Consider the following 21,321-nt stretch of genomic DNA (forward strand, 5'->3'; position numbering starts at 1 on the left):
ACAGCAGTTTCAGCTATCGCTAGCAATCGCCAGCAGGAGGAAAGAAATCTCACTAATGAAATCTCTGATATTGTAAGGGCTGTAGGTGGCTTTTTTTGCATTGTTAAGCAGAGTGGCGCAGCGGAAGCGTGCTGGGCCCATAACCCAGAGGTCGATGGATCGAAACCATCCTCTGCTATTTACATTTTTTTCCTCCTTTAAAAACGTGTTGATTTTTTGCAGTGACATCTTTCAATATTTATGTTAAAGCTAAAGTTATTTCACCTGAATGCTCCGTTGGGCAATAGTATATCTCTTAATTTACTCAAAAACTATTTGGGGGCATACACCTATTAGTTATTATTCATAATCAATAATATTTTGTGATATTATTTCTCATATAGTGAAAATATATTTGTATCTACAACGTTTACAGTGCTTCATGGGCCATTACTTCAGATATAATAATAATTATTATTAATGCACAGATAGCCTATTATTAATTATGATTAGTACTAATGGTAGTTCATTGCACACAGAGGCTTGACGGATGATCTGTTGTGTTAAGCATTGAAAAAACAAAATAAAAACCAACAAACAAAACTGATAGCCAGAATAATGCTTGTCTTATTGTTCAAGCTTTTATTTTTCTCTTTTCCATAGTAAACTGTGGCATAGGTTATTATTCACAACTATTCACTCTGATTCTACAGGTTTACTGCCAATAATTTATTATTAATATCATTATTTGATTTACATTCTTTCATTTTAGGGTCTGATCCTGCAAGAGGCTGAAATTAATGAGACTAGAGGGGACCTGTGAGGATTGGCTCTGGCAAGATCTGATCTTGCCATTGGATCTGCTCTGAAACATGGATCCCAAAGCGCTGCACCTTGCAGCATTCCTCCCCCTTCCACATCTTGTTGAAGATTGGGTACCTTAATTAGGACTAATTCCAAAGAGATTGTGGGGTAAGTAATTCATTATTCAGTTTGTAATTTTTTCCAAAGTGTTCTTTTTCTTACTGAAGTTAGGTTACCAAAGAAAATCTACAATATCAACGGAATTAATAAAATGGGAGCGGGGGGATGAGGGAAATCTTTAGAAGCCACTTACAATACACAATACACAACATGGAACGCGTAATGGATTGTAAAATGCTACAGGTAACGTACAGCAAAAATGCTACTTGGCAAGCAAAACTGAAACATTAAATATGTCGAGCTAAACTGCACAGAAGGAAAAAAAACATAAACAATGTGGACTAAAATGCAACACGTAGGCAAAAATGGAAAATCCATAATTTAAAGCAAATCGTGCAAAATTGCACTATGTATAAGAAATTCCATCGAAAAGTAGGCAATCTGCTGAATGTTGGGGAAAAAAGGCGTTAATGTCAGCTCTAGGAAAACAGTACAGAAATGCCACGTTTTTCTAGGCTCTTTTTAAAAATAATTTGTTTATTATTGAAGTATATTTTCTGGATTACTTCAGGACGTAGTAAATATATAGAATTAGTGCATGGGGACATTTATACATAAAAGAAAAATCACCCAATTCTCCATGAAAAACATATGCTTTGATTTTACCTTAATAAGATCAATTCTGAAGGAATAGTCAGGTGGTTCCATGGTGTAATGGTTAGCACTCTGGACTCTGAATCCAGCGATCCGAGTTCAAATCTCGGTGGAACCTAGACTTGTTTTTGTACTAAATATTGCCAAGTAAGTATGTCTTTATATTAAATATATAAATATTATTTAAATGGAACCTAGAAGTATTTATATTTTTTATTATATTCTCTTTACTGTCAAGTAAATATAAGACCTGTGGATTTAATTGGAAAAATACATTTAAAAAGGCAAAAAAAAGGCATATTGTAGCACATTATACATTGAATATTGTACATGTATTGGATGTCACTGGAAAATGAATGGAAAGGAAATTTTATTTAAAGGAGAAAACAAACAGCAGGGTGTTTATAGCTATTTCTATATCTATCTATTTTCTTGTGATTCTTGTTATTACCTTCAAATATAAGCTAAATCTAGTAATTGCTTTTACTATGAGGTCATTATAACTTTGCTAGAAGAATCTTGTAGCGTGTATGAGTTATGGGGCAAGAAGCATTTGCTCCTTCTATAGTGAAATGCAAGTAATCCTAACCATAGCAAAAGTAAGTTATTTATTATCTAATTTTAACTGTGTTGGGCCTATCTGTGAATTTATCTTTTGTTATTCGCATTTTAGCTTTGAAATATTACCTAGAACTATAATATTCTATAATAAAGGCACCCAATGAAACAGCCTCACAAATCTTATTTCCAGTGGAACTGACACTGTTTGAGTAAGCATCAAAAGCGGGTTGGCTTGCGTCGTGCCAGCTTCTTGTATGCGAGTTCAGTTCGAAATGCTGCGTCAGCAGTGCGGCCTGCACATTCTTTTGCATGTTTGTATGTATCAAAACAGGAGACATCTTTGCCTTTTTTTAACAATCAAAGCTGCAGTCTGAGGCAAGTTCCTTGCCACTTTAATGTCTGACAGGGACAGATCAGTGCAATCAACATATTGTACAGGTGAGGAGTGAGATTTAGCGAAGAATAAAATGTATACTTAATAAGAAATTTTCAGGCGAAGAACATCTGTTTTGATGAATGAGAATAATACATGATCTAGAGTTGCACAATGAGCCATTAATTGTCAGCCATTAGAACAGAGACTACTGCCACCGTCTGGTTCTATGGTGTAATGGTTAGCACTCTGGACTTTGAATCCAGCGATCCGAGTTCAAATCTCGGTAGAACCTTATTTGTTTACAGTATTTTTGCCAGCTTTCTTTTTTAAAAAATCATTACAGATTTTGGCACAGCAGGTAAGTGCTTATTTACGAAGTTGAAAGACATTACATAACAAAATAAAAGGGGCTGAATAAATAAATACATCTGTTGGTAGTGACTTTTTGGCAAGACAATCTCTTTTAAACAAGATTATTCATATATGCACTGCACTATCACGTGCTTTAAAAAACTTTAAATAAACACTGCAAGGTATTTTTAAAACACGTTTTTTATGGTTCCTATACAAATTATTTTGCTGTTTCATTTCTCCTAATACATTCAACCCTTAAATTTTAAGTAGGGTTTGTTTAAATCTGGTATAGTGTGGTGCCCAATTATATACAATCCTTTTCTTCAAAGTATTAATTTTAGTTTTTAAGAGCAGTTTAGTCAAATTTTATACTATATTCTAAAATATGTCCTTTAAAAGAAACTCTGTCGGTACTATTGTTGCTTGGACACTGGTGGGGTGGGGTTAGGCCTCTCTACACAGATTTGTACCAGTTAAGTATCAGAGGGGTAGCCCTGTTAGTCTGGATCTGTAAAAGCAGCAAAGAATCCTGTGGCACCTTATAGACTCAAGCATCTGACGAAGTGGGTATTCAGCCACGAAAGCTCATGCTCCAAAAGGTCTGTTAGTCTATTAGGTGCCACAGGATTCTTTGCTGCTTGTACCAGTTAGTTACACTGTGAGCACGCTTAGTTCAGTTTAACTGTAATTTATTGCAGTTTAAAGCTGCTGTTAACTGACTTAAACTGAACCAAGATAAGAGTGTCCAGACCACCTTTCGCTTTGGTTTAAAAACCACCTATTAAAAAGCTGCAACTCTGCATGGAGACTACTCCCTAGAGCAGGGGTAGGCAACCTATGGCACAGCTGCCGAAGGCGGCACACGAGCTGATTTTCTGTGGCACTCACACTGCCCAGGTCCTGGCCACTGGTCCGGGGGGCTTTGCATTTTAATTTAGTTTTACATGAAGCTTCTTAAACGTTTTTAAAACCTTATTTACTTTACATACAATAGTTTAGTTATATATTATATACTTATAAAAAGAGACCTTCTAAAAATGTTAAAATGTATTACCAGCACACGAAACTGTAAATTAGAGTGAATAAATGAAGACTCAGCACACCACTTCTGAAAGGTTGCCAACCCCTGCCCTAGAGTCATTGGCTCCACCTAATCCAAGATCCCCTCACCTGCTCTCTATTTTAGTACTAACACTCAGCAGCCAGTTTATGCTGAGGTGACCCAAGAGCTCCATAGTGCATAGATGCAGAACCCTCCCTTCTGCAGGCAGTTCCCTTCCTCTCCCTTACATTGCCCAGGTAACCCCACCAACTGTCTTAAAAGGTGCAAAGGGTATTTAACTGCCCGAAGAGTCAGATGGGTACCTAGTGGGATTTTCAAAAACACCTGATTTAAATGGACCTTAGGCACCGAGGTGGTTTTGAAAATCCCAGTAAAGCCCCTATCTGAATCTTTAGGTGACTAAATACCTTTAAAAAATCTGGCCCCTTGTCACATCTCCCACACCAGGATTAATTTCACACTGTAGGTTCCGAGAACAATTTTGTGAAGAAACCGCCCTTGGAGGTGCTGTTTAGACTCAGGAAAACAAAGTAGAAAATTACATTTGTCTCATGTTTGGGAAGCTCCTTCCCAATCTTGATGGCTACAAACTTATTTTGAAAATTAAATCTTGGCTTCTGGAGCACAGTTCTGCTCCCAGGAGATGGATTCTACAGCAAATTCCTTAGTTGCAGATTCAGAGTACAAGTCTTTGCATTCAAGTGCTTTAAATTAACTGATTACAGTGTAGGTATATGATGCTACAGTATAATCAGTTACTGACCACAAGTTAACCTCTACGTTTGTTCCCCATAATGGTTTTCAAAGTTAGGAAGCCCACAGGAGCCATCTGGCTGGCTTACATAGTGACTCGGTCTATAGTAAGTGAGGGTAACTGAACATTTCCTACAATTAGCTGAAAGGTTTTTGCTTGAATACTTTGACTGGGAAGAGTTGGTAGTGTTGTAATCAGATGTCTTATTAACAGTGGATATAAAATATTGTTATTGCTGTGTCCGAAGGCAACCCTAAATGAGGAACATTTATTTTCCTTTTGGCAGTTTAATGACTGTGCAAGAAGCTTAAAGAAAAGTGGTGCTGGTATCTCATTCGCCAGACAGATCGGGACCAAGAATCTTGGACAATCAGCACACACAGCACTGGGGAGGGGCTGGCAGGATAGTGAGATATGGGCTCACTCAGGCTCTGCTCTCTGAAAGGGACATGGAAGGACAGTCTCCTTCCCTCACTTAGGTAAATAACCATCTCAAAACATTTTAAAAATAAACATTTGTAGGAAGTAGATTGTGTGGGGCTGCTAAGGTTTCAGAGAGATGTGTGTCTCTGTCGAGGCAATGCACACCTTGGAATAAGATGAGGCCCATGTATGTAACTAAACAAAATCACCACAAAACTAGAGTCAAAGATATTTATTAGGGCAATTCAAGTTCATGCTCCTTTTGAAATACAAAGCACCAGAGTTTAGATAACTGAACATCATACAAATATCATCCAGTTGAAGCTGCTGAGCTGTGTACAGACGTGTATTCATTACCTATCACAGTGCCAGATCATATTCGCTTGAAGTATTGTGAAGAAACAAAAATACACTGGCGCAGTGGCTGCTAAGAGGCAAACTATCTTATTTCTGAGGTCTTGGCAAGATGCCTTTATAACACTTACTTTTCCCATTAGAGACCTAAGAATAGTATAATACAGTTCCTCTCACTACCAGTACATTACACGTCTAGGATATTTTATGGCATTAAACACAACCTCAAAATACAGTTTTGCATTTTCATTTTGCCAAAAATTTTTAAACACAGATTTAGTTTTCCTTAAAAAAAAATTTCCACAGCAAAACCCCACATTCTTTTGTACTCAGCAATGAATTGTCCCAGCACAACATTCAACTGAGAAGTAAAGCACTATGGCTGTGACTACACTAGGAACGTTACACATTGGTGATTCAGGGTGCTGTCAACAAATGTAAATAAACTGCTGCTGCAAAACAGTTTAATTGCAAGTGTAGACAAGACTACATCATGTTCAGCACAGTTTCAGAAACTAGCTAGCTGCACTCATTGTCAACATGGTGTAACTTTCCTAATGTAGATTTAAGGGCTAGAATCTGATCTTAGATACCTGATGAGCATTCCCAACATACCTAAAATCATAAGGGTTTCTAGTTTTAGGCTGAAACCCCAATGAAGCAAAAAATTTAGAGATTCCCTGAAAAACACTGAAAAATTATAATTTTTGCAATGTTGAACTTTGCGGAGGAGGTTCTTTGATGTTTCACAAACTGGCAGGTAAAGGAAAACTTTTAAATAATAAAATCAGATTTTTTATTCTAAAAATAGTCTCAATTCTTCTAAAAATTAAACACTGAAAAGAAATCAGAAAACTCCCACAATCCCTAATTATAGAAAACCTAATGATACTATATGTAGCCATTACAGCTATTTGTTGGATGAGCATTCAAAATACACTCTTTCTTAAAGAGAGGTTGTGGCATTTAACAGTTCTAAGAAATTGTTACATGGATACTTTTTAAGTGCAGAGCATTTCAAATTGAGAAGCTGAAAGAAAGTGAATTCTTAATCTGATGATTTTCTTAATTTCCCTTTATATAATGGGAAAGTACAACTAGTATTTTACAGGCAGCCTTGTCTCATCTGATACTTTTCTGTGGAAACTCAAGTATGGAGAGAATCTATTGAATGAAACAGGCATGTGTGCTCAAACAAAATGGCAGAGAGGGTTTTTGTTCAGTGATGGGTGGCTGCCAATAGGATTAAGCTGTTCTTTAAACTCTAGATTTACTTAAAGGATCCCACAGGAAGATAGCTCTTTCACAGCACAGTGAAGAACTAAATTTTAATCAAAAATTTAAACTGAGAACCAGTTTTTCACATCATCAAGTATATGCACATTTTTCCTTTACAAAAATAAAACTGTACACAGAACTGAAGCTATATATATAAATTAACATATTGACCAGTTTAAAGCCATATACATACAGAAATATATGTATATACTAACTTAGAACAATAAAACTTAATTACAATGTAATTCCATTTAAGGGGTCTGGGGAAATCAGAATAGATCAAGAAATTAAAACTGAAGGGGTCATGTTGCTTTCAAGTACTGAAGATGTTCACAAGCTTCATGTAATCCACAGATCATTCTTTAACAGACATTTTTTTTAAATGTTTGGATGTATAAGTTTTCCAGGATCTCCCTGCTGCTCCAAACTCTTTTCCTAGCACAGAGGTAGATTTCTCTAGATGTTCAGTTATTGCGTCAAATGTAACATTTTATTAAAAAAAACCAAACAAACCTGAAGGCTTACTCTGCATGCAGGTTGCCATACAAGTCAGATCCACATGCCTTTTGCACTGAAATAAAGTATTATTAAAATAAAGGAAGCTTGAATTTGTTGATGTGATTGCAGGTTTCATCCATCTTAAACCAGCTGGTCCCTTCCAGCAAGTCCACATATTTCAGCACCCTTTTCCCCCCCTCTTTTTGAGCCTACTCCTATTTAAGTAAAAAACTCGCATTTGCCTCCAACAGGAATATGATCGACTCTGCTGTTAGTTTATTTTTAATAAAAAAAGAAGACTGGAAGCATTGAATGCCTCACTTTCCACATTCCAAAGGTAGATCCTGATTTCAAATATACTCCATCAAGATCTTGTATTATTAGCTTTGTGCACACACAAGTACAGTAACTGATATTAAGAAATCCACAAGATTTGCATTCATGCATTTCCCGTGATCATGACAAACCCCATTCATATTTTCTCAATAAAATATGAAAGCTGAAATCATTCTAGTTTTGAGAGAGCCACTAATCAAAACAAGCATGAGGCTGCTATGAAATCTGGTGGAAGCCTTGTAACGGCTTGAATTTCACATCATATCCTTAAACATCCCTCCCTGAACTGTGAGGCTTTAGATAAGGTTACATCCATCAAGCACCATTTTTAAAGCTTGTTAAATTAAACAGCCATGTAATGTACGTAAAATGCCCCCAAACTAGCACTATCAGTTTACATTATATTCTTATCAGCTCAAGAATGTTCCAAAATTAAGATTTTAGTTAGAGGCACTCAACAAATGTATCTGGTCTCTGGATTCAATCTGACACTGTGTATGCTCAGGACTAGCCAGAAATGGCATAACAGAGGTATTGTAAATCAGGACTGAGGTCTAACGTAGAACCGATGTAGGGTGAAGATTGCAGGGCAAATGGCAACATCATGCCTGTCTTCAGATGGGGTCACCATCTCTCACTTTCATAAACAAGTCAGACAAAAGAAAATAAAAATTACAGAAAAGATTAATTCACGATGCAAGTTTCTGAAGAGAGAGATTAACATGGTTTAACTATTTGTACAAACCAACCTGTTAACAGAAACCCTTAATGAAAGGACTGTATTACAACCATTTAGTATTATTAAAGACATTCCATTTGTATCAGAATATTCTCCCTTGTGGTTAGTGTGTCTGTAGAAAGCTTGCTGGCAATGTTTTGGTAGGTGAATAAACCTTTTTATTGTGTAGGGATGGAAGGAGTCAATTAAATCTTTCAATTATATTTTTCATTGGTCACTTTGTGTAAAATCTTCATTTTTTGGTTAACAAGGCAAAAAGAATTCTAAATTATGGTACACTTAACACAACAATTCTAACCAGGGTAGCTGTTCTTCCCTGGTGAAAGGAATCACATACATAAGGATTACAATAGCTCCTGGTTGAGGGCACCAGTTCTGTAAAACTGGTGAGAACCCTCAACCTGCATTAACTTCACTCCGAGTAGAGGGCATTGTACACCTAGAAGAAGGTGCTCACCATACCTTGCAAGATTAGACCTTAACTAAACAAGGAAGTCCCAAATACGCAAGAGGTCAAGCACAATAAGAGTCTAACAGACCCTGTAGGGAACCAAGGCATTCAAAACAAAAAAATGAGCAATGGTTCTTTGTATTAAGTAAGTAATATTCCGCAATTCAGAAAGTGTACTGGTCGTACGCTTGGCTAGTGCATAACATCCTCAATTGCATAGAATGTTTCCAGTGCTGAGTTCATAACTAACCTATGCACGTTTTTTCATCTTTTGTAAGCCTGATTTATCACCACTTGATATCCATGCTGCTTGCTGTTTGATGTACTGCACAGTATTTGGTGTGCAGAGTTTCCTGGACCTTCTTGGAGTCCATCCCTTCCAGCCAGTCCTGGTACAGCTTTTGCACATGCATGCTGGTTTCTGGAAGTCTGACAGGAATTGCAGCATACAGTTCCTCCATCTGGCTGAGCAATACTTTGTCAGGTTTTCCATCTTCAGTCTGGGCTTGGCCTTTTCCATTTAAACACCCTAAAAATACAACACCACAGCCATGAAACGGGATTAGTTTGTTTGAGAGAAGAACTACATTGTAGTTTAAACTCTGGATTTACAGTGTTGTCCTGTTGCTAATTAAAAAGGATAATTGCTGTTTGCAGTCAGCAGCCCCACTGATGCTGCTAAAAGTCACTGTTCACCTTTGAAAATGATTCTGTCGTCAGCAAGTGTCCAAATGTTGGTGGGAGTTCCACAGCAACAATTTCTTTTCCTCCTCCCCTCCTTTCTTCGCCAGCTAGGTCCCACATTCTTCTCTTGCCCTCAACTCTGTATTTCAGAGGCCTTCCATTGAAACTCAGTATGGTCACAAAAGGACACACAACCCCTTGGCACTCTGGGCTAGCTGCTTACAAGTCACCCAGCAGAAAACAAATACTGTTCCTCTCATTTTGGACAACCTAATAAATGGAATGGATTCTCAGAAAGTCTAAACAGATGTGTTTTATTTTGGACCATTCAGATTTGATGGTGGAGTGGCAGACATCTTACTATCATTAAAATAATGATCAGCTCATTCTGGAACTTTCCCATGATACTCAAAGAAACAGAAAAAAGTCACCATGAATCCAGTATCATTCTTACCTCCAGGGCAGGCAAGAACCTCCACAAAATGATACAAGAACTTTCCCTTTTTCAGCTTCAGGACCACGTTCTGGATGTTCCTAAAGCCATACGCAGCTGCGAAGCGCAACACTGTCTCACCATCCTTTTCCAGGCTGACCTCCTGGAAGTCCTTGTTTCTGTAAAGAGAGAGAGAAAATTCTATACCCTCAGATCCCTTGGGGATTACTAACAGGATGATACAAGCATTTCAGTACATGCCCACGGAGCTCACATGATAGAAGGCAAAAGGGATAACCTGAGGATGAATGGGCAGGGCTTCTAGTTCCTAAGTGTTGTGAGTTAAATGAAAATTTGGGTGGTGATTGAAGAGCAAATGTCTATTCCATCTTCAAAGGAGAAGCATTATTAATAAAAGAAGAGTTAGTAACAGTGATTTTCCAGTGGTGAATTTACAGGTAGCTTACGTAAGGACAATGCAAACAAGTTACTGCACTGAGGTTCAAGTTAATACGGTAGAAAATCCAACTTACTTTAGTGTTTTGTAGGTGATTTCCTTGACATCCATATCAAACAGCTCCTTGGCAGCATGTTTAAAGATGTGCTCCAGGTACCCATCAGATCTCCTCCCATCATGCCGTACTACGTCTTCCTCCTTTATTTCACCAAACCTGAGAAAATGGACAAAAAGGAGGGAGAAAGAAGCTCAGAGTATGATCATTTCACTCAAAGAAAATGAGATTTGTTTTTCTTTCCCATAACATTTTTTCATCAGGGGAAAAATAACATTTGTTCCTAGAAATGAACTTGTCCAATTTGTGTTTTAAGACAATGGTAAAATGAAATTGCAAAAGAGGAAAAATAAAATTGTAGCTTCAAAAACTTCAGGCAACTGAAGTTTAACAAAATATATTCATACATAATAGAATGAAATGGCTTGGAAACAGCCATCAAGGCCAGGTGGTTAAGAGGTATTTTAAAAACCACGCTCAAAATCACGTGGAAACTGAGTTGTATCACCACTCAGGCAATTTGAAAACACTTGTTTTAACTGTGAAAACCCCCAGCCAAAACAAAATGAATGTGAAAGAATAAATATCAGATCATATTTATTGTAATGTAGGAGGCACTTTTAACCTTGAAGAATCTAAAAATACCTTACAGATCATAGGCCTGATCCTGCAAACTTTTGCTCGTGAGAGCAGTTCTGCTGGCTTCCATGGGACTATGTGTGTGCCTAAGAATTTCCAACCCTATGTCTGTAAACTGATATAGAAACAATATAGAGGGATCATTCCATGCAACATGGTAGCTTTGGACAGCAGGAAGTGAAAAATACTATATCCAATTGACATTGGATTCACCTTATCCAAGCTGAAATTTGTAGAAGTAAGTAAATAAATAAATAAATACAGGAATTGACTCATGTCTGGTCAAAGAATAGTACTGTATTGCATGATCTCTAGTGACCAAAATGGCAGTTTTATGCTGCGACACAAGGTGAGCAAGTGATTGGAATGCAGCCCTACAGAATCACTGGCACATATTTTATCTTTCCGGTTAGAAAAGGAGTGGTTAGAGATACATGGCACTATTGTTAGAAAGATGTTTTTGACAGCAGTCCCAGCCTGTTGGCTGCTCCAGGGATAATAAGTTCTTCACTCTGCTCTCACTTCTGCTGGAAAACTATCCATAGCTTTGGTCTACTTTGCACTTCTCCCTGAGCATCCCAGTGTGACCTGTGCACTATACAGATAGTGCACTCTGCTGGCAGCAGCAGCCTCAGCCCTTACATTCAACCAGAAATCAAAAGCAGGAATTTTTAATGCAAAATAATATTATATCAAACATCTAACTTAAAAGAACCACATAAAAGTTGGGCTTTTATTCCTAAGGAACTAGCTAAATTTAACAACTGAGAACCAGGCATGCAGCATGTCCACTCTGCTCTTTGAGCCAGATCATAATGCTGGATTTATTTAATTGATGGTAATTTTTGTTGTTACCAGCTGTGGTTTTGTTTGGTGTCAGTGTGTCCTGTATTTGCCTAACTTCCATTTATGTTAATGTTCTCCAGTTAAGATAGTAATTATGAGAATTACAACAGAAGTCATTTAGGATTAAAAAGTAACTTGGACAAACAATCACAATGATTATACAACAGCTTCAAGTGTATTGGTGCTTATTTTTAAAGAGGAGTTTAAATTTTGTTTAATCTTAATATTAAAAATAAGATGCTTTTGTTCTCACTTCATTCCTATTTCTCTGAAGATCTGCTTTTAATGGGTGAAAAATCACCATAGGGAAGGGTAAAGATTTGTGATGTCAAGTCTTGTAGCCTGATTCAATTCTGGTATCATGTTATCCCTCTTAAGCTGTTGCTCTCACTCCCTAATATAAATTAGCCCAAATACAGCTTAAAAGACATTCCAACCGTATGTTTAAAATTTGAGATCGAGCTTGCTCTTTAATCATTTAGTAAAACAAAAAGCCAGCAACCTGGCCTTCTCTGTAAGTTTTTAAAAATGGATACCTTTAACTCACAGCCAGTGCAGCCCCATTAGCAGAAGTAATACACTCTAACAGAGGGTGTACTGTAAACAGGATTTAGGCATTCTTATCACTGTGTAACCTAGACGTCCCTAGTGTAGACAATGCCTAGGTGGGATACAATTTGAAGATGAAGGGAGAAACTCAAAGGGATTTGGGATAGTTTTAAAGAGCTTTCTTCCACTCTTTGCAGGAGAGTGAGTTTGTCACTTCATTATGCAGCTGTGGAAGGAGACTGAACTAACATGCATCACACACAGATTGGAACTGGATAACCTTTGAGACTCTACCTTTGTAACTAAGTGGCCTAGGAATTCTGAGAGTGTACATGATGGTTTCCATACTAGTTAGGCAATAAGTTAACAAATATTCTAATGTTTTGCATGGCTTTTCTCTGCTGTCGTTTAACCAATAGATGTATTTCTTTGATCTAATGTGCATAGAACCTAGTTGTTCTATTCAGGAAAAAAAACATTTACCAATCCCAAAGAGGGTGGTGTTCACTTGTCACTAATTCTGCATGAAGACAATAGGAAAAATGGAAATTCACTGGGAAGATGCTGGTCTGAATGAGAGGGGATGACAGAACACAGAATAAATCGCACAAAAATTGCCCCAGCCCAGTCTAGTGGAAAGCTGGGTACCAGACGGAGAACACACCCTGAGGGAATGAGTAGTTAACCCTTACACAAGTTCAATTATAGCAAAGCTTTAAAAAAAGATATAGATGTGGACACCAAAATACCCCATGATAACACTAACACAAAAGTCATCACTTCAGTGGATTCCAGAATCTCACCACTTTATACAGATCTAATACTACTGCATAAAGATACAAATAAAACGTACTTGGGGTTGTTTTTTTAAATCATATCCATTGCAGACACTGAAGCCTATTGAACTTACAATCTTGGCACAGGACAGGTTTCATTCTTTTAAATTAGGCTTTTAAAAAAATTAGAGAGGAAACCATTTAGGAAGGGGCTGCTGTTTTAGGTGATTGGTTTTGGATTAGTATAAAAATATATCCATTAAAAAGGGCTATCTGTTGCATTTTACCACTTCATGCACCACTGGGAGAGACAAGAGGCCTCTGAAAGAAAAATGCTTGTTTCTTTAGATACTGTGCATGTGCGCAGGTTTCAGTGTAGTCCGGTTTTGGTGCATGCAAACTTTTTTTTTTTTAATAGCTTATTTGTTTGAAAAAGCACTACACATGTGGTGACTTCTATGTATGGAAGATTATTATTTGATCACTAGCACAATGACAATATAGCCCACAGCGAAAGCTACTTACAAACTGTCCACGGCCACTTCAGCCACTTCTTTCATAGATACATTTTTCTGCTCCATTATTTGGACAATTTCACCTGTTGGGCAATGCAGGACATTTTATCTTAAACATATATCAAAGTACACACACAGTCTCTCTCTTCAAGAAGGCAGAGAGCTGAGAGACAGGCAGAGCAAAAACAAACGTGGGGCATGAAGTAGGGTTGCCAACCCTCCAGGATTGGCCTGGAATCTCCAGGAATTAAAGATTAATCTTTAATTAAAGATTATGTCAGGTGATGAAATCTCCAGGAACAGATCCAAAATTGGCAACCCTCATATGAAGTCATGAATGAGTCTTGTAGGTCACCCCATACGAATTCCAAGAATATCTTTACGCCGTACCACATCACCACACATTTCTGGATGTGTCACATGTGTACTAAACTATGTTGGCAGTGTTTAAGAATGAATTAATAACTTTCAAACTATCATTGACCCAGTATTGGATGATACCCCTCCTGAGCCTTGGGGCAGCTGGCATTTGGGAGACATTTCCACATTGCCAAAAAAGGAGGAAATGTTTGCGTGGCAGGTTGATCTTAAAAGACAACCCTTTCCTTCTATTCTCTCACCCACCTCCCCGCCCCCCTGTGCGGAAAAAACAACAACAAAGGCAGCTGTTTGAAGCTGCTGAGGCAAGAAGGTTGGAATGAGTAGTCCTCCCAGGAGAGATGTGTTAATGAATTCACAGGCAGAATGTAGATAAGGAGGCCAAAGCCACAAACTAAATGCTGGCCAGGACAGCTTTTGCCTGTCAGAAAGGTTTGACTGCAGTGCAAGTTCAGATAATTGCTCTGGTTGAGACAAGGAGAGCGGGACACAGACGCAACCAGTTTTTGTTCATTTATCTACCCCACACCCAATCTCTATGCAATACATATACAGTCAGTAACTCAAGAAAGCGTCCTTTTTTAGAATCAGATGAAACTAAACCGTATTTTGACAACTACAAAATGCTAAATGAATAAAAAGCTGACCTAGCATAAAGTCAGTTCAAACAACTGGTGAATCATGCTGCTGTTTTACATAGGAGTACATTTAAAGGAGGTTTTACCTGATGTTAGAACACAATCAACGTCTTGAGAGTTATACAAGGGGGTGTAAAAATCTTCCCGCAGTGCTTCTAATTTTTTGTCATAGCAAGGAGCCACGATTATATGGAAAATTTTATCTGGAGATAGGTTCTAAGGAATAAAAAGGGCACTTCTGAATTTTGTGAAAAGGCAAAGAATGTGTGGAGACAAACATGGATGAAAGTATTATTGCAGAAAATTACACAGCTTATATTTACAGTCACATTAGGTCTGAAACTAACTGCAAGTCACAGCAACTGGGGCAGCTTTTTTTTGTTTTGTAGAAGTTGATTATATTACAGTAGTTGTCGGAGCTATCCCAAAATAATACATGAGGCTATACAGCTTACTTCTTCCAAGTCACCCAGTTAACTAAAATTTAACAATGAAGAACAGAGAAAGCAGGAAACCTCTTCTCACAGAAGCTACTTCTGTGCTGTGCATACTGTGCATTTTGAGAAGTGTGACACGTCTAGATTTGGAGATGCAGCTGTCATTTATCGCAGGGACATCCACACTTTGGCTCATCTGATGGAAATGTTGGTAATTTGCTAGGAGACTGACAGCTACTAACAGCACCAGTAGCATACATATTTATATAGGACTTTATAACAACTCACTGATGCAACTAACACCCCTATGTCATAGGTTACTCCTGGGGGGGGTCTGCGCCCATGTGGGGGCGCAGAATTCATATGGCCCACATTTTTCTGTGCCCCCCATGTAGAAAAATGAAAAAAAAAAAAATCTGCCAGGGGACATGTGCCTCTTCCCCAGCAGCCCAGGCAGCATGTCTGTTCCAGAGTGCCCGGAGCAGCCTCAGAGACTGGGAAGGGACAAGGGCGGCTCCAGGCACAAGCACGCCAAGCGTGTGCCTGGGGCGGCAAGCCACGGGGGCTGCTCTCCCAGTCGCCGCGAGGGTGGCAGGCAGGTTGCCTTCGGCAGCATGCCTGTGGAGGGTCCGCTGCTCCGGCGGACCTCCTGCAGGCGTCCCACCAAATCCACAGGACTGGGGACCTCCCGCAGGCAAATCGACAAAGGCAGCCTGCTTGCCATGCTTGGGGCAGCAAAATACCTGGAGCCGCCCCGGGAAGGGAGCTAGGCATGTGTGCCTGCGTGATCACTGTCAGGGCGGGGGGGGGAGTGGGGGCAGGGCATGCATGCATGCCAACAAGTGAGCAAGCAAGCCTCTGTCCCTCTCTTGCGACTGCAGCTCCCTGGCGTGTAAGGGTAGGGCTTTTTATATGCCCGAGGCAGGTTGCAGGCATAAATGAAGCAGCCTGCCTGTGTAGTAAAGTTGTTGGGGATAAGGTGACCAGATAACAAGTCTGAAAAATCGGGGCACTTTTTTGGGGGGGGGAGGGGGGAGAAGGGGGGGTATAGTTGCCTATGTAAAACAAAGCCCCTAATATTGGGATGGCCCCTATTATACTGGGACACCTGGTCACCCTACATGGGGAAACTGAGGCAGAAAGAGACCATGACTTGCTCAAGACCATGCCTATAGTGGCAGAGTCAACTTGCGAACTCAGAACCAATGGATATTTCAGTTCTCAGCATGCAAATGCTTCAGGTTGATCTGAGATGACACAGTATTGCATGCTGGGAAATGTAGTTTCTGCATGACATCCTCCGCTTTAAAGATTGTATTGTAGAACTCCGTGGGCAGCATTTGGCGTGCCAGCTTTACTTTGGTCACTCGGGATTTCACTCTAGATATTTTTCCTATATATATCTCCATGAGGTATTGAGAGCACAAGGACAGCAACTATGTTCAGCCAGTGTGGGGTGAAATTGAGAGGTCGTTTTGCACACCTGCATAGCAGCAAAGCACAATCTAGCCTGAGATGTAAGGACAGACAGTTTAGGAAGAATGAGGGGGTGGGAGGAGATGCAAGACATCTATAATTAAATATTAGAAACCAACATGCAAGAGAAAAATTCTCTAGAACGGTCATGAAAAGCAGAATTTGTTACCTGTTGCCTGGCAAAGTAACCCTTCACCAGGGACCCCATGATCTGCTGCGGAGACTTCGCAGTGCAAATGTGTGGAGTCACTGGGTTGGTAAGCACCCTTTCAGCATACTGGATCCAACCTAGAATTACAGTGAATGAAGAAATTAGCAAAGTTGAGAGCATATGGAAATGGCTCCGAGGAAAGGGATTAAAAAAAAAAAAAAATCCAGCATGATGGGATGGTGGGGCTGATGGTTAACTTCTTGTTAAAAGTGGGGAGGGAAGATGGACTTGTCTCCCACTGCGTGCAGGAAATTTCTGCAATAACTCTTATTAATGCCAAAGGAAGCTACGTTCTCTCCAGAGACTTCCTGTGTTGGTGGACTCCAACCTCTTCTTTTGTTATGGATTGTTGGATGGGTGACTGGTCTCTTCTGCTCTCCCCTGGCACAGCTGCCACCAGTTATCTTTTAGGTACTTATGTGGTTCCTTATTACTGACAATCCGAGCGCCCCATAGGGCAGTTCTATTATCCAAGAGAGACTTAAGTGACTCATCTAAGATCATGCAAAAGATCTACTGCAAAGCGGGAAGCTGAACTTCAGTGTCCCGAGTGCCAGACTAGCACCCTAACCACTCGACCATCCTTCCTTATCTCTCTGTTCAGTCCATTCTCTCAGTTTCATTTTATTCTCTTCTAGGCACTCTCTCTTTTCCTGCTCTCCTCTATTTACCTCCTTCATCTCCACCTTTGGTGGCTCTTCCTCCTCATGGCCTCACTCAGACAGCTTGCGTAGGGTGGGAGTATCCACTGGTGCTCCCTGGCTGAGCCAAATACAGCAGAAGCAGAGAAGAGAAGCTTCAGCCAGCAGCTCTCTGCCTGACCCTTGTACAAGTGAGTTAACGCCTGCATCTGGCTGTATTAAGGGCGCATAGGAGATGAAAAGACATCCAGTGACTTTCAAGGAGTAACCTGCTATTTTACACGTAGCTCCATGAGTATTTTCGCACTGAGGGGACCCAGACTGGGATCATATAGTCTTCCCCCTCCTCCTTTTACTCTTTTCCTTTGCCCTGTATGCTTATTGTACAAGTCTAGGGTCTCCCTACACACTGAGGAGAGAACAAACCTCATCTCAATATTTCATAAGACAATCACAATTTGCACTTGCTTTCAAATTTCTACGCTAACTATGCAGTTTGTCCATGTCAGTGGCCCCCCATCAATAAATCTTTTACTGTTCTGAAGGATACTAACAGGAGTCTATAAATGGATTTGGTGAATCTACTGGGTAATTAATTCTATAACCTAGAATCCACTGTGAAATGAATTATGTATTACATCCACTTGAATGCCCAGACGTAACAGGAGCACCTCAGCTGGGGATTCAGATAATAAAGAAGTAAGCCAACATTTTTTTGGCAGCCATCATTTAGATCACCATTTACTAATACTGCTCCATTCTACTCAAGAGTGTAGAGTAATTCTGTAACCTTCTGTTTTCTAAGTTTCAGTATCCAGTACACTGTACAGTGTGCCTGCTCCAGAACAGCAGAGTGGAATGAAGCATCATCTAAAAAACTCACTGCACTACTGGGAGCAAGCCTGATCAAATCAGATTTCAGCTATGGTTATACACGAAAATCAATTGTCTGTATCCTCTTAAAAAACCCCACAAGCATCCCAAGTCTCTGTGTATTATTATAAATATTAATAGATACATTCTATCTAATGTACTTTACTGACCCCATTGCTATAGCATCTGACCACCTCACAGTCCTTAATGTATTTATCCTCACAACATCCCTGTGGGGCAGGGCAACGCTATTATCTCCATTGTACAGCTGAGAAATTGAGATACAGAGAGAGTCAAGTGACTTGACTGGGTCACTCAGGAAGCCTGGAACAGAGCAAAGAATTGAACCTGGTTCTCCCAAGTCCCAGGCTAGTGTCTAACCACTGGACCTACTATGTGTCTATTACTTTGGCAGATTTATATTTTGCCACTCTGAAAACTAAACAGTACAGAAATGTTAGGGCAGCAATATCTTAGCCTACAGGCAACACCCACTTCACAACAGATAGGTTCTCCATCCCCAAACAGATTAGTGCTTGTAAGAGAGAGAACGGCTACAGAGCACATGCTACCAGGAAACATTATACTGTATTTGTAGGCCTGTGGTAATCTTGAGATTTGGGGACCATACAGAAGCAGCACTATAAGTGAAGACATTACATAGTACTTATACATGTGGGTCAGCTGAAAACAGGCACTTGGACAAATAAAAGCAGATAGTATTGTAATCAGGATGGTACTCAGATGATTTTCTCCATGTGTATGTCAGTAGAAGGGAGCAGGATATATTTCCATGGTTTTCAGGCATGACACCTTTGCAGTATAAGGAGAATTATACAAGGCATGTGCACATTAGGAGAGCACTAGCCATCCTTCTGCATGGTGTTCCCAACTCTGGTTAAAAAAAAGAGACAATGAGACTGACCAGTTTCACATGAGACCCTAACAGGCATTTGTCTGTATCACAGAACACCCCCCAACTTCCCTCCCCACAGCATACACTTATTCATCTGTGCTCAAGAGAAGCAAGGAATGGATGAGTTAAGGGATCTGCATGTCAGGACTGAGGTGCCCTGTCAGAACTATGGACAAGAAGTTTGTGTTGTGTTTACCTTCATTATGCCTGGGTCCAACCAGTGCTATAGGTCTCACCTTGGCACAATCGAGGTGAGATTAAAAATATAGAACATTTATTGATTTTTCCTTTTCTTTTTTTGTGCCTGGAATAAAAGTTGGACTGATAGCACTGGAATCTGAAGTACTTTAACAATTATATGACACCCACACACCCAATACTATGTATATGACTGTAGAACAGATTATGCCTCTAAAAAGAGGAAGTATTTATTATCTTAAATTAGAAGTTTTCCACTGTCACTCTAGATCAATGTTCTCAGAAGGCCTTGCCCTTAAACATCTGGCATGATTTTCATTAGTCATCACAGTGCTGTGCCTAGGAAGCTTGTTTTCAGAAACCAAATGTTTTCAATATTATAAATCAAACAACCCAGTAGAGTTTCATTAAAATCCAAACAGCTGCAACCAGCTAAGTAGGCCAGATTTATTTCATGTGCTGTTCTACCATGTATCTATAGCTAGGAAACAAACAAGTTTCTATTAATTCCAGCTTCACACTGGCATTAGTCACTGTTTAGGTATGGAAGTAGCCTTGGTGAATGAGCAATATAAGGTTTTTATCTGCACTTCACACATGCACAGTTTGTTTTTTGCCTACTCATCAACAGGTCTGCAGAAACCTGAAGAACTGACTGCTTCTTACTGGAGTGAAGCACTTCTACTTAATCATACAGACTCCTCCTATGTTTGTATTAATTCTAGGCCATCTTCTGGTTTATATTAACTTCAAAGTACCAGTTCTGATTTTTTTTGGCGTATGAATCCATAAATCAGTGTGTAAATGCTCCCAGGCTCAGTTCATATATTATTCTCTGTTTTTCATACAGCAAATACCACTATCTAAAAATGTGTGGTTTGAACACCTACATATTGCTATAAACTACAGAGAAATACTGAGCCAGATTTATCCTCAGCATAACTCCATACACTTCAGTGGAAAAACAGTGAGAATGAATTTGTCCCACTGGGTCAAAGACATTTGAACAGCCCTGAACAGTCATCTAGTAGCAATGTACTTTCCTGCTATTTGTGAGACTTAGGACCCATCTACACTTGAAACATGACAGCATAGACCATAACTATGCTGATGGGAGGGATTCTCCCGTCAGCAATCCCTAGGTCGACAAAAAAATCGTCCTAGTGTTCTCTACACGTAGACTTAGTTCAGTCTAACTATGTCATTCTGGTGTCATTCTTCACATCCCTGAGCAATGTAGCTGGGTCGATCTAATTTTCTAGTGTAGACCAGCCCTTAGAGTCAACTGCCTGTTCCAGTCGCTTGCTTTAGGTGTCAGCAGAGGATGGAAATGTTTTAAGAGCAGATCAGTTCCAAGCGGGAGTGCTTCATGTCACTCAGTGTTGACCAATCTGGCCAATTAAGGAACAAAATCAACAAGAGCTAAAGGATAGTTTAGTCTTTATCAGGCAAATGGCTGATTTGTTGTGATGCCAAGTCTTGAGCAGGGGATATAAAAGCAGAAGTAAAATGAGAAATCCTCATAGTTTCAACAGGAAAACAGAGAAACCTCATATGATAAAAAGATTAAAATACATCCACAAAAGATGACCCTTTATCATGGTCTCTTCAGTCTTATAATCAGAGGAGAGCATTAGTTTGAATCACAGATCACTATGTCATTGTTTACTTAAGGGCAATGGTTCAATATGTGGAGAACTACACTCTGAAAGAAACAGAAGTGAAATTGTTGTGCGTCAATCTGGAGTGATCTTCTATATACAAAACACTTTTAAACCAATATTGAGATAAAGGAATACACCCTTTAACCAAACAGAACTTCTGGGACCAATTTATATCATAGGTTCACAGAATG

At 39.4% G+C, this 21,321-nt stretch overlaps 1 protein-coding gene, 1 long non-coding RNA gene and 3 other non-coding genes across 6 annotated transcripts in view; 4 read left to right on the top strand and 1 right to left on the bottom strand.

Moving 5' to 3' along the window:
- Positions 1-19,186, top strand: part of LOC115635525 — a 21,017-nt gene extending 1,831 nt beyond the window's left edge. The window contains exons 2-3 of the long non-coding RNA XR_003996625.1: positions 752-951; positions 18,285-19,186. This is a non-coding gene — a long non-coding RNA (uncharacterized LOC115635525). The remainder of the gene's footprint in view (positions 1-751; positions 952-18,284) is intronic.
- TRNAM-CAU lies at positions 107-178 on the top strand. Its single transcript has one exon. It is a non-coding gene; the product is annotated as a tRNA-Met (tRNA).
- TRNAQ-CUG lies at positions 1,604-1,675 on the top strand. The gene has a single exon. It is a non-coding gene; the product is annotated as a tRNA-Gln (tRNA).
- TRNAQ-UUG lies at positions 2,715-2,786 on the top strand. The gene has a single exon. It is a non-coding gene; the product is annotated as a tRNA-Gln (tRNA).
- The window catches only part of NARF (nuclear prelamin A recognition factor), a 29,048-nt gene continuing 13,032 nt past the window's right edge, over positions 5,306-21,321 (bottom strand). For both annotated transcript variants that reach the window (XM_030534419.1, XM_030534418.1), the window contains 6 exons: positions 16,797-16,915; positions 14,801-14,930; positions 13,709-13,781; positions 10,395-10,532; positions 9,883-10,040; positions 5,306-9,273 (listed from right to left, as the gene is read on the bottom strand). In XM_030534419.1, coding sequence (XP_030390279.1) covers positions 9,032-9,273; positions 9,883-10,040; positions 10,395-10,532; positions 13,709-13,781; positions 14,801-14,930; positions 16,797-16,915 — 860 coding nt within the window. In that variant the 3' untranslated portion in view covers positions 5,306-9,031. The remainder of the gene's footprint in view (positions 9,274-9,882; positions 10,041-10,394; positions 10,533-13,708; positions 13,782-14,800; positions 14,931-16,796; positions 16,916-21,321) is intronic.

Source organism: Gopherus evgoodei, chromosome 15, assembly GCF_007399415.2.
Source record: "Gopherus evgoodei ecotype Sinaloan lineage chromosome 15, rGopEvg1_v1.p, whole genome shotgun sequence".
In the NCBI taxonomy this organism is placed as follows: domain Eukaryota; kingdom Metazoa; phylum Chordata; order Testudines; family Testudinidae; genus Gopherus; species Gopherus evgoodei.